We start from the raw sequence: 13,219 nt of genomic DNA, 5'->3' as shown, positions 1-13,219 counted from the left end.
GACCAGTCACTTAAAAGCATAATTGCAAAAATAGGCAAATTTAAATTCATATTCTTTCCACTATACCTCTTTTTATATTTAAAAGTTTACTTTTTATATAAATAGCCCAATTGCACTTCTTATCCTTTTTTTTTCTTTTTTTTTTTGGGGGCAATACTGGGGGTTGAACTCAGGGCCTAACACTTGCTAAGCAAGTGCCTACCATTTAAGCCATGGCTCCAGTCCTTGGACTCAAATTCTGTCACATGTATAAAACAGAAATTGTATTCTAATGTAGCAAAGCAGATAAGGGTATAAAAAATTATTAAAGTTAATAAAATTTGTTTTTTTGTGTGGTACTGTAGTTTGAACTCAGGGCCTACACCTTGAGCCTCTCCATGAGCCCTTTTTTGTGATGGGATTTTTCAAGATGGGGTCTCTCAAACTATTTGCCTAGGCTGGCTTGAAACCATGACCCTCCTGATCCTGAGTAGCTAGAACTATAGGCGTTAGCACTGGTGCCAGGCTAATAAAATTCCTTAAAATAAAATATGAACTACAAATCATATGGTTCTAAGATTTAAAGTGTTAATGTTGCCAATTCTTAATAGTTATGTACTAGTGGAGGGAGGAATTAAGTAAATGTAAAAGTAATTTATAAAGCTTCTTTGACTTAATAGATTTCAAACATCACTGTTTCCCAAAAAGTACCGGATAACTAAACAGTACAGTCTGCTGTTTACTAGAAGGGCTAATGAGCAGTGAGATGGCCCAATACAAGGAATCAGAAGAGAAACTGCCCAGGTATGGCACATTCCTATAATCCCAGCTCTAGGGAGCAGAGGCAGGAGGATTGGGGTTTGAAGCCAGCCTGGGGTACATGAAAGGGGAAACACTGTAAAAACACCAACTGGATAATCCAAGGGTGACTACGATAGTTGTGGCATTTTTACACTCTCCTCTGAGAAGTATATCCAGCAATTTCTGATCATAAGCCAGCACTTTAGTTCAATTTCATTGTGTGGGTGATAGTTTGTTGGCTCAATAATTGGGTGAATTTCGTTCACTATGCTATTTAAATTTGACCAAGTTCTTTCAGGAATTTTGATTAGAACTGTTTTTGCAGGGAGGGATTGAAGGAAGGAGTCAGAAACTGGGAGATGATAAGAGGTCTGCTTTAATTCTATATAGCTTCTTCTGTTACTCCATGTCCTTGAATCTCTTAAAACCAATCAGAATCATCATGACAGAGTGGCAAAGCAAATCAACAAGTAAAAGTACATTAGGTCTAGTTTTTGTCTCTGCCAATAATCAGCAGAGGGAACATAGGCAGATCTTAAACTTCCTGGGCTGTAGTTTTCCTACCCATAAAGCAAGGATTAATTTTATTATCTTTTAGTTCTAAAAATCTTTACATATGGCAAAATAGCTGATGCACTTGATCTTATACCTGTGAAAATAAAGCATTTACTTTCCGTACAATCCCATATGAAATTCGAATGCAGGACCCTAAAGTTGAAGGTTACTGTATCTCTTCAGCCCTTGTGCCTCTTCTTATTCCCCAATTCATGGGGTCTTCCTGGACAGTGAAAATTTCCAAGGAGTTGAAAACAATTTCAGATAAGTAAGATTTTGCAAATAGACTGAATCAGAATTGATTACAAAATTTAAACTTTTTTTGGCATGCTGTGGTAATGTGAGATCAAGGTATAACATAGCCCCTCTTTTCCACATTTTTCCCTCCTTTTAATAATGCTCACTTCCTGATCTGGGATTCATTCCATTGTCTCTTTCAGGAACAGATTTAAAGGAATCATTTTTATATGTTATTATTTGTTGGAAAGGAAATGTATGATGTTAATTATCCACTTAGAACAATTCCTAAAATATTCTCAGGAAATTAAAATGATATTTTATTAGGGTTTTCTTGACTGTCTTCCAAGTAAGACTCTGGTATTCTGCATCCACTCTACTAGAGGTAAAGAAGTACAATCTGATTAATGGTTTATTTGGAAGTCAGATTTTCTAGGACTTGCTTACTTCTATACATAGTGGTTCAAGATGCATCACTAGTTATGGCTTTGGTTTCCTTCGTTAGAACCCAGGGTTTTACTTACCTACATCCTAGGAAGTGGAAAAACAATCAGTATATGAAAGATGCTTTCAGACTTAAGCTGGACAAGAAATACATCACTTGATGCTATGTTCTCTTGTAGACTAGGTTACAGAAAAACTGAAACTGAGGCCACTGATGAAAAAGAAAATGTTAAGAGATTTTTAAGAGGATCAACAGCACCTAAGCTCAATGAGATTCATGACCGATCTCTTTACCTGCTGCCTCCTCCTGTGGCATTGTGGGAGTTCTTTGGGGCCCCAGTGGCCCACTATTCTTGTCACTGTTGTTTTCCTCCAGGTTGCCTGCTGGATCCTGGATTTTCATCAGCTGACTAAAGAGAACTGCCAACATGTTCTGCATGTCAGCTGGTGTGCTTGAAGTTTCAGGGGTTGTCTGTTCTGCTGAAGGCAGGACCACTGGTGCAGGGGGTGCCTCCTTTAAAGACTCCTCTGAGGCTATGGACTCAGAGTCATGCTGCTGGGAAGTGGCTTCTGTCAGGGCACTGATGGATTGGTTCAGGGCTTCCAGCTGCTGTTGCATCTCTGGGTTGGAGTGGATGTTAAGCAGCTGTGCCATTTGAGGGATGCTCAGGTCAGTTTGGCTCTGTAGCAAGTTCAGTGACACTGCCAATTCACTTTGATTCAGCTGCTGTGTGATGTCACCGAAGTCTGAGGGGAGACAGTGGAGCCAACATAAGAGGACAAGGCAGGACAAGAGCCCTTTTTCTTCTTTGACAGGCAATAACAACTTATAATATCCAAAGAATGAAAATTCATTTTTGAATGTTTCATTTTTTTATGCCTCAAATTGTCATATCAGTTATTTCTTACTTTTGCTTAAAATACAGACTAACTAAAATACCTCTGCATTGTATGGAAAAGTGATTGCGTTTTATCTGTATTCTTCAAGGTCAGTAATTTTCAACACTTACTATGTATTAGAATTACTAGGAGATCTGGGAGTCAGTGACTCACACCTATTATCCTAGCTACTTGGGAGGCTAAGATCAAGAGGATTGAGGTTTAAGGTCAGCCAGGGTAAATAGTTACTAAGATCCCCATCACCAAAATGACCAGAGCAAAATGGACTGGAGGTGTGGCTCAAGCAGTACAGCACCTTCTTTTCAAGTGTGAAGCCCTGAGTTCAAACCCCAACAGTTCCACCAAAAAAAAAAAATTATTGGGAGAGATTTTAAAATTCAGATGCCTCATGCCAAGAGATCTTGCAATTGATTCAGGGTATTTATTTATAAAGCTTTCTGGATTATTCTAATGTGTAATCAATGTTGAGAACAACTGTTGTAGGTGGACAAGGAAAGTAAAAAAGGAAAGATCTGGTTGGTACCACAAAGAAATATTTTGTTATAATGGTTATTGTGACATGACTTTAGGTATATTTAGAACAAATAACAGTCTACAGAACTACCTATATTTATCAATTGTGATTTGTTTGTTTGTTTGCTTTTTTTGTTTTGTGGTACTGGGGCTTGAACTCAGGATTTCCCACTTGCTAGGCAGATGCTCTACTACTTGAGCTGTGCCTCTAGTCCAGCAACAGTGATTTAACCTGAATGGATTATAAAGTCTTATCGAATCTAACTTAAATGGTGCCCTAAATTATGTGCTAGAAAGCCATGGGTGAACTAATCTTAAATTTTGCTTACCTAATTCACTGACTTAAATCACACACACCTAACTGACATACAGTATTCCTTATTTCAAAGAAGGAAAATGGTCTGTTGTAGACTTTCTGAACCATATGTACAAAATATGGCTGATCATCTTTGTCCATAAATGAAAACATCAACCTCTTTCCTAATGTATCATTGGACAAAAACTAAAATAAACACATTTATTCTTTACACCTGACTTTCAAAATCTGACAAAATGTGCTTAATAAAAAGCACAAAGACCCCATTCCATCACTGACCTATTGCATCCCCAGCTCCAGGCTCCACCTTGCCATGAGTAGGCTGAGGTGGTGCTGGACTACTGTTTTTCACAGGTTCAGCAGTTGTCCCTGAGGTAGCTTCTTTTCGAGAGGCTTTGGGTGGAGGTGGCTCTTCTACCACAACACCACTTTGTCACTGCCATCGCCATTTCTTACTCCACAATTCATGGCAATCTTGCCAGTGAGGGAGACTGGAAAAAGACAAAAGCAACAGAGAATGCAGTAGTTAGTACATGGAAAGGTAAAGGGATTAAAATGGGAAAGCAAGCCAAGCCAGTGGCTCACACCTATAATCTTAATCTACTAAGGAGGCAGAGATCAAAAGGATCAAGTTTGGAAGTCAGGGGCAAATAGTTTGTGAGACCCTATCTCGAAAATGCCCAGATCTCAACCATCAGAGACAAAATATATCCTTTCTTCAAGATTAGTTATCATCTACTTGAATAGTACCAACATCACATGTTTTTTTCTTTTGTCACTGGTGACAAGACCTGAGCTCAAGATTGCTACTTTCAAAACAAAAATAGACTTGCAGCAAGTAAGAGCAGTTCAAATTATTTGATCTATTACAAAGATATTGCCGATATTTCCACACATTGCAAGAAGTAATGGACATCAAAAATTAGATGATGCATAAGTTAACAGAGGAGTTAACATCAAGGAGGAAGCATCTGGATTCTATTCATCTGCCAAGGAACAATGCAAAGAGACAGCACACTGCTCTGCACACAGCAGCTACTTCAGGTTTATGGGGTTGGCTTTATTTTCAAATGCTATAAGCTGGCAATCACCAAAATACTATTTTATAAAAGAGTCACATTCCTTATATCAGGGGTTGTGGCTCAAGTAGTAGAGCACTGACCTAGCAAGGAGGAGACTGAGTTCAAACCATATCTGTCAGGCGCTTGTGGCTCATGCCTATAATATTAGCTACTTGGGAGGCTGAGATTGGGAGGACCATGGTTTGAGGCCAGCCTGGACAAATAGACCATAAGACCCCATCTCCAAAATAACCAGCGTAAAATGGACTGGAGGCATGGCTCAAGCAGTAGAGTGCCTGCTTTGCAAGCACAAACCATGAGTTTGAACCACAGTTTCCCCCCACCCCCTCAAAAAACCTCAATACTGCCCCCAAACCGCCCAAAACAACAAAAAGCCCATCAGATTCCTGGCATTATTTCTACCCACACTCTTACCCATAAGAATATTAATATTTCATTCCTCAAAATGTAGGAATGTCCTCAAATAATGTATTACATACATATGTTTAAATTTATTTATTTAAGTAATAATTGAAATATTTAAAATTTATTAGACATATTTCATATATATGTAAGCATTTGATGTTCAGTGAACATAGCTTAAACCATAGGATAATTGGAAGATTTTATTTTTTAAAAGGATAGTAAGAAATGCATACTTTCTAAGACTCAGGAAGGCAGATTTATTACAGAATTTAAAAGGGGCAATTCCTTCAAACCATCTGAAAGTTTTTGAAATAGATAACTAATTTGTGTTTGAGATACATGAAAGTACTGAGATGGATCACAGAAATATGCTAATTAAAGAAAGAGTACATTTAATCAGTAATGAAATATCTCACTAATGACATCCCCAGCATTTTCCAAAGGGGAAAATAGTTTTCAGGGACAGTAGTGATTTCTCCTTACTCAAGAGCAAATCCACTCCTTGCCTTCATTAAATCTGTTGTGATGACAACTGTCAACCATGTGTCAATGGTTCAATCTCAGATTATCCATCAGAGTGAGAGGGTCACAGTCCAGTCACTAAAAGGATACAAAAAAAAAAAAAAAAACAGCTGACACCGACACTCTTTTGACCAATTGGATCAACAAGTTCCTTTCTATTCTCCATAAATACAAATTTATACTTATTAATTTTTCTACTTTACTCACTGATATTGCCACTGAATCAAAAATGCTGGAAGGTGGGCACGGGTGTCCTCTGGTACTCTTATTAATCTATGTATTTTTCATAATGGAACTTGCGGAAGTAAATTTAAGAGACGAGAGCACAGGGAAATGCAATTAGGGGAGATTCCATATAGAAAATGCATTCCAAAGCAATATTTTTGAGACAGGTTGTCCCTATGCAGCCAAGACTGGTATCCAACCCATGCTTTCTGCCTAAGCCTCCCTAGTGCCTGGAAGATGGCATGCACAAGCTTGCCCTGATTCAATCTCATTTTTTATCATGACAAAATTGAGTCATTACTTTCAACCTTTTGAATTAAAGTTGTTGGGGTGGTTATAAAGTCTGAAACTGACAAACATCCATATTAAAAAGCTTATCAAAATGATTTGCTGGATGAGTTTTACCTGAGTGGTAATTCGTTGCTCAATAAGCTGTGCAAACCTACAATGAACAAAGCGCATTGAATCCACATTCCCATCCGTCACTGCACACACATCTTTCATATGCTGCCTCATGATCTGTGTCCAATTTTTATGGAAAGCACTGTGACCTCACCCCAGAAGGAAGAGTCAAGGGAATTTGATCTGTTACAAACATATTATTAATAGTTCCAGACTTTCTGGCCACCTTTATTTCATTTTAATGAGTTTGACCTAATGTAAGAACATTTTGGCATTTTATACATACCAACAAGAAATGAATATAAAAAATGAGATAATGGAGAAATACATGTTTTTTGTTTTCAATATGTTTTACATTTTGCCGCAAATGACATTTTACGTTTTTTTCTTTGTTTTGTTTCTTGCAGTAGTGGTGATCGCATCCACGGCTCTGCAAATGCTAGGCAATTGCTCTATTTATGAGCTGTATCCCTGGCCTCAGAAGTGACTTTTAAATCTCCAGATAAAAGTCTTTCTAAATGACATTCACAATCTATTACAAATTTTGTTTTAAGATAGTTTTTGTTTAACATAGGTCTCAGGTCCCACGTTGACTTCAATAGATCAGATGCTGCAGAACACAGAACAAGGGGTGGAATCTTGCAACATGGATGACTTATTAGTACACCAGTGGATAAAGCTATTTCTGAAGAATAACTTAAGAGTCATTTCACATGTTATATTTAAGAGCTAACCACCTTTATAAATTGCCATAATATTGACAGTTTCACCTTTTCTTTTTTTCAAGGTGAACTCTCACAAGAAGAAATTTCATCAGGCTTTCCCAGACATCTACAGCTACACTTTCTGTCCTGTTCACAGCATTAGCAAAGTACAATACATCCAGGTACAGATAATCAAGGGCTCCATAATGGATTCCCCAGTATGGCCTGTAATGTTGATCAGACTCATAATCACACTTGTGTACAATCTTTTGTTGTTCTTGTGCCCAAGGCTAATATGGATTGTTGCATTTTTCAACTAGGCTGTCTCATGGTTACTCAGAGGTTTGCAGGGGAACCACAGCTCTGTGGGCCATGCTGCAGTATGGAGATCAGCCTTTTCCCCCACACAGACACATGTTCCATGCTCCTCATACCCACACCACCACAGTTTCACAAATGACCAAGGTAAAACTAACTTCTAGAGGCTATGAAATAGTGCTGTGACAGCCACACTAGATGAGGAATGGAAAAAGCTAACAGCCCCTCTAGGAACGGAGGGTGGCACAGCTCTTTGGTTCTGAGAATGCTTGTGCTGTCACCAGGCCCACCCTCAGTCACTGTGACAATGCCTGCTACCCTGGCTTCATCATTGTATAGGACCTAGAATCATGAACACCTGATTCTTGATGTTTTCATGATCTCTACCATTCCTGAACCATGACTGCTGAACCCAGGAACACCTCTCAGTTCAGGAGTAATCCTGAAACATCAGAAGGCCACTCTTTTTCATATTCCTGTCATAATTTCATGCTAGGAATATTTACATACTTACTTTCAATGCCCATTAAAACATCATGTGCTGTCTTTGTATTCAAGACTTAGAGTCCTCTAAGAGAAAATACACAGCCTTATTTCAAAGTAATTTTGAAATTGTTTTTGGATACACAATATTTAGCTGTTTCTACTAATTTACAGTGATGTTATAGGACACTTTTGTAATCCCAGCACTGACTTTGAATAAGTTGGACTGGTGAAGTTTCTCAAACCAACTCTGTTCACACTTGCACCTGGTGTTGGCTCCTGGAGTCCTTGGGTGAAACCTAGGGTCCTTGTGGCTCAGCTGCTTATGTTCAGATAAGGAAAAGTCAGCTGGTTATGTCCAGACACAAGAAGAGATGGTTACAGGCATTACACTGTGTCTCTCCAGTCACCTTGTACTGAAAGGAAAGCATCTCGCCTGGGAAGAGCTGATCTTCAACAGAAGCCTGCAGGGCCAAGGCTGGCAAGCAGCACTGCCTTCTTCATCTGCTGTGTCTTGGTGCTTCTACTTCTTCCAACTGACAGGCCCAATGACCTTGGCCTTTGAGCCCTCCAGTTCCAGCAGAGGAAGGTGGGAGTAAAAGAGCAAGAACAGGTCACTTGATGGGTACTGTACTTCCCTGAGCCGGTAAGGGAGCTCTGTTCTCTTGGCTGGTTTTCAGCGAGGGCTCCTTCATGGAAGCCATTGCCAGGGATTTCTCTTATACTTCCTAGCCAAAGAAAAGGAAGTTTCATTCAGAAACAAACTGATGGCTTAAGTCAGCATTTCCCTTTATGGGAAAGATCTGATCAGTTGGCTGTCTGTGATTGGCTAAAGCTCTACTGCTATGAATGGCTGAAATTCAGTTGCTCAGGTACAAGTATATTATTGAGTTCAGTTACAGTTTGTTTACACAGCAGGCTAGTTTACATGTTGCTAAGCATGGTGGCTGCTTTGGTACATAGGATATCAGCAAGGTATTCAAGACAGAATGAGGCCAAACTATTGGTGTTTAACAGCCCAATTATCATTATCATTTGCAACTTTGAGACATTGAACAAAATGTGTGTGATGTGACACCATCTTCTGCAACCATCTCAATGAACCTGCTTGTTTCTAATAGAGACATCACAACTTCACAATGTCACATATTTAGATAGTGCTTATATTTTGTGCTGTTCTTATTCCTACCCTAATGAGACTATGTAAAAGGTAAGAAGAGAGAAGTGTGGCTATTTAAAATTTGAGTCCTAAACACAGAAAAGATAAAGAATTTATGCACATGTAAGTCTAAAGTGAGAAGGTAAGAAAGTATGCAGAAATGGTTTCCTCTAATAGAAAAAGTATCTTTGGTATTCTCTGTCTGCCTGGTGCTATCTATCTATCTATCAACCTACCTACCTACCTACCTATCTATGTAACTCTATCTCTCTGTCTATTTGTCTCTCTTATTCACACATACCAGGATTTGAGAAACTGCTGCATTCCAGGCAATGTAGTAAAAGTGGTAATACAGTAATGACTTAAAATAACTAATTCTCTACTTACAGGAAGTACCTAGTCCAGGACAAAACATAGAACTACAAACAGCCTTGCAGCTCAGGCCCATAACCATTGACTTCAGCAAAGCTATTGTTAGACCCACTGTGTCCTGAGACTTTACCGTGTGCCATCTCATCCCTCAGAACAGTGCATGACAAGTAAAGGCTTGGAGCACATGAAGTTGACTCGGGAGATGGAGGAAATGGCAGAAATGGCTCAGCCTTCCACAACCCCAAATAGGCAATTTGGAATTTTAAGACTTAGGGTGGGAAGGAGAGACAATGTGGAACTTGAAGCAATACCTTCCCTCATCAGTGTCTCAGCTTCTCCCCTCCCACCTCCTCCCTTCCCTTGAGCCATTTTCGTAGAGTCCGTCCCCCCACATATAACCCCTGTAAGATATGTGTGCAGAGCCACCACTTCCTGACAATCCTCCTCTGCCCTCTTACAGCTTAGAATGAGCCCATAGTTTTTCCTGTGCCTCACAGACACACAGGCTCTGGATTTGATGCGTGTCTGACCTCACTCTCAACATCCTCTCCCCTAGTGCACCCTAGTTATGCTGCAGTTTCCCTGCAAGCCCTCTGATGTTGTCCTTGCCTGTGCTTACAATGCCCTCCCTCCCCTCTCCCATGTCTGGGCCCCGTCCGCCCCTCTACAAACTCCTCCCTGGTGTCCATCCAAAATACCTCCCATGGCACATGCTGGCACAGGCTCCTGACTGACTATTGCTCGACATACTGTGCTTGCTCATCTTCTCCCACAGTTGGCAATGCAGGACACCAAAGTGTTCAAAATACGTGGTGACTGGAGGATTCTGTGGGAGCAGGGACTTAGGACCTGTGTTTGCCTTAGGAAACAGTGAGCATTCTCTCAGACATCCCTGAGCCCAGGGCCCTCCTCTCCCAGCCTGGGCTGTTCTGAGCCCTGATGGCAGGAGGGGCCTATCTCTAGCACCATAGTTGGAAGGTAAACTTAGAGGCCGTTGAAAGGGTTCCTCTTGAATTTTCCACTGAGGTGTGGTCTCTGAGAGTGGGTGGGGATCCCAAGAGCTGAAAGAATTGGTGTCTGAATGTTCATCAGGATGAGCCTACTACAGATCACTGTGGGGCTTCACAACATTGCTCTCTCAGCTGAGAGCCTGCTGCCCACATGCACTCCTAGGTCTTCACCATCTGGTTCTGTGGAGGCTACCAAGGACTTCTCTGTTCCTCTGTGTGCAAGGCGCTCTGGACAGGTTTAAGCCTCCCTCAGTTTCTGGCCAGCAATATGCTGTGCAGCAATATGCTGCAAGTGCAGACAAGGCTACAGGGTCATGCATTGCAGGTTCTTCCTGTGCCTAGGATCCAGTATTTAGAGATGCTTCCTCAAGGCTTCCGCCATCCAGTTTCCCTCTGAGAATTCCTGAGGAGGAGGTCCTGTGCCCTATCCCTCTGTCTCCCCAGGGGAGGGGTAAGGCTTTATTTCAGGGATAGAGGTATTAAATTCCTACATTAAGATTAAAAGACCCAGTGCCACCCATGTTTATTTCAGCACTATTCACAATAGCCAAGTTATGGAAATAGCTAAGATGCCCCACTACTGACAAATGGATTAAGATAACGTGGCATTTATACACAATGGAATTTTACTCAGCCATGAAGAAGAACGAAATCTTATCATTAGCAAGTAAATAGATGGAACTGCAGAACATCATCTTAAGCAAAGTTAGCCAGGCTCAGAAAACCAAAAATCGTATGTTCTCCCTCATATGCGGACTTTAGATCTAAAACAAATGCAATAATATTAGACTTGGGTCACACACTAAGAGAACACATACAGGAGGAATAAGGAAAAGTAGGAAACCCACAACTTAAAAGTGTTTGATGTCCCTACTGCAGAGGAGCTAATACAGTAACCTTAAAATGACAGAGGTCAATATGGAAAGGTGACTGGGAAGTAGTGAAGAGGGCTGGTAGAGAGGAATCAATTCAGGTTGTAATACATTTGTGCATGGAAACAATGCTAGGAACCTCTCTGTATAGTTATCCTCATCTCAGCTAGCAAAACCACTGCGTGTTTCTTATTATTGCTTATGTTTTCTCTTCAACAAAATTGGAGAAAAGGGCTGAACAGGTTCTGCCTGGAAGTGAAGGGGATTGGGGGAGAGGAAGGGGGCAGGAGTCAGGGGGAGGGAGAGAAATGGCCCAAACAATGTATGCACATATGAATAAATGAATAAAGAAAAAAACCCAGTGCCACACAAGCTCATGCTATAGAAATTAGTCTTTTGCTCCTATCTGAGCTGAGATTTCAGCATTAAATAAAAGTAATTTATGGTCTTTGACTAGATAACCATATCTCTTCTCTCCTTGTTTTTAATTTCAATTACTCTTGTAATTAAAATTAGGACATTTAGAAAAAAAATTTTTATCACTACAAAAATTGATAGAGACTTAGGTTGTTTTGTTACCTTCCTTTTAGTGAAACAGGCATAGCATGCCATAACAAAGATTCAAATTATTGAATCTTCTCAAATTCATTTGTGGTTTTGATAAGATCATGATCAAAATCCCAGAAGGCTTTTTCATAGAAATCAGCAAGCTGCTTCAAAGGCTGCCTAGAAATAGAAATTATCTAGGATTTCCATAACAATTTTTGAAAAAGTAAGGATTTGCATTGCTTAATCTCAAGGACAAAGGGATGGTTAAAGATGTAGTCATCAAGTTAGAGGGCTATCAGCATAAAGGCAGACACAGACGAGTGGAACTGAAGAGAGCTCAGAAACTGCTTTTCAAAAACCACTCCAAGGTTATTTAATGGGAAATGAACGGGTTTTCTAACAAACAGCAGAACAACAGAGTGCCCACCTAGGAAATAATGAAGACCAAACTTCACCTCAGGTCAGTCATACCGGGGTAGGGCTGTGATGCCCAAAATGTACATCTATGTCCTCAGCCCAAGTACTTTCAAAATTAAAGGTTCTCAAAATGAGAGCATGCTAGATTAATTAGGCATGCTAAAAGTGCAATGACAAATGTCTTTATAAGAGACAATGGGAACAGAAGAGAAATACATGGGAGAAGGCCAAGGAAGGGAGGAAGAAAAGACTAGAGTTACACTGCAACAAACCAAGGAACACCAAGAGCCATTAGAAGTTAGAACAGGCAAGGAACAATTCTCCCCAGGAGACTTTGTGGGTCTAGGGCACTGCATGTGACTTCATTGCAGACTTCTGGCCTTTGAAGATAATTGACTTGTGTCAGTCTAAGCCATCATGTTGTGTTGCTATCTTATAGTGGACCTAGAAAACTAATGCGATTCCTAAAAATTAGTTCAGATGTATCATTGGCCTAAAGGTAGGCTCTAGAATGTTAAGAGCTTACAAAAATGAAACAGGAAAACTGCCTCATGATTTTGGTTAGGTTAAGCAAAGCTTTCTTGGATAAGACAGAAAGAAACACTAACCATAGGAAAAAACAATTAAGCCATTGCATTCCAAAAGACCCTTTAGAAATAAAGCAGGGTATAATGGGTATACCTGTAATTCAGCACTCAGGAGGCTGATGCAGGAGAATTGCAAGTTTGAGCCCAACTTGTGCTATGTATAACAAGACCCAACCTCAAACACCCTCCCCTCATGAAAGATGGAAAAATGGAGAGAGAAGGAAAGAGGGAAATAAAGAGCGAGTGAGAGAGAGAGAGAGGGCGAGGAAGACAGTAACTGGGGGAATCTTTCTGCAGTAAATTAATAATCGACTTGTACCCTGTATCTAGTATATGAAAGAAATTTACAGTTCAGTTCAATTGTGAA

At 40.1% G+C, this 13,219-nt stretch overlaps 1 protein-coding gene across 1 annotated transcript; it reads right to left on the bottom strand.

Moving 5' to 3' along the window:
- Positions 1–344: 344 nt before the first annotated feature.
- Positions 345–4,173, bottom strand: LOC141415523 (cyclin-dependent kinase 12-like). Its single transcript, XM_074052227.1, has 2 exons — positions 4,025–4,173; positions 345–2,763 (listed from the first exon to the last, which is right to left on the bottom strand). The coding sequence occupies exon 2, from the start codon at positions 2,669–2,671 to the stop codon at positions 2,282–2,284; it is 390 nt and encodes a 129-aa protein (XP_073908328.1). The 5' UTR covers positions 2,672–2,763; positions 4,025–4,173; the 3' UTR covers positions 345–2,281.
- Positions 4,174–13,219: the final 9,046 nt, after the last annotated feature.

This window comes from Castor canadensis, chromosome 13, assembly GCF_047511655.1.
Source record: "Castor canadensis chromosome 13, mCasCan1.hap1v2, whole genome shotgun sequence".
Taxonomy (NCBI): Eukaryota; Metazoa; Chordata; class Mammalia; order Rodentia; family Castoridae; genus Castor; species Castor canadensis.
The sequence above is the reverse complement of the archived record's forward strand: the minus strand, read 5'-3'. Positions and strand labels throughout refer to the sequence as shown.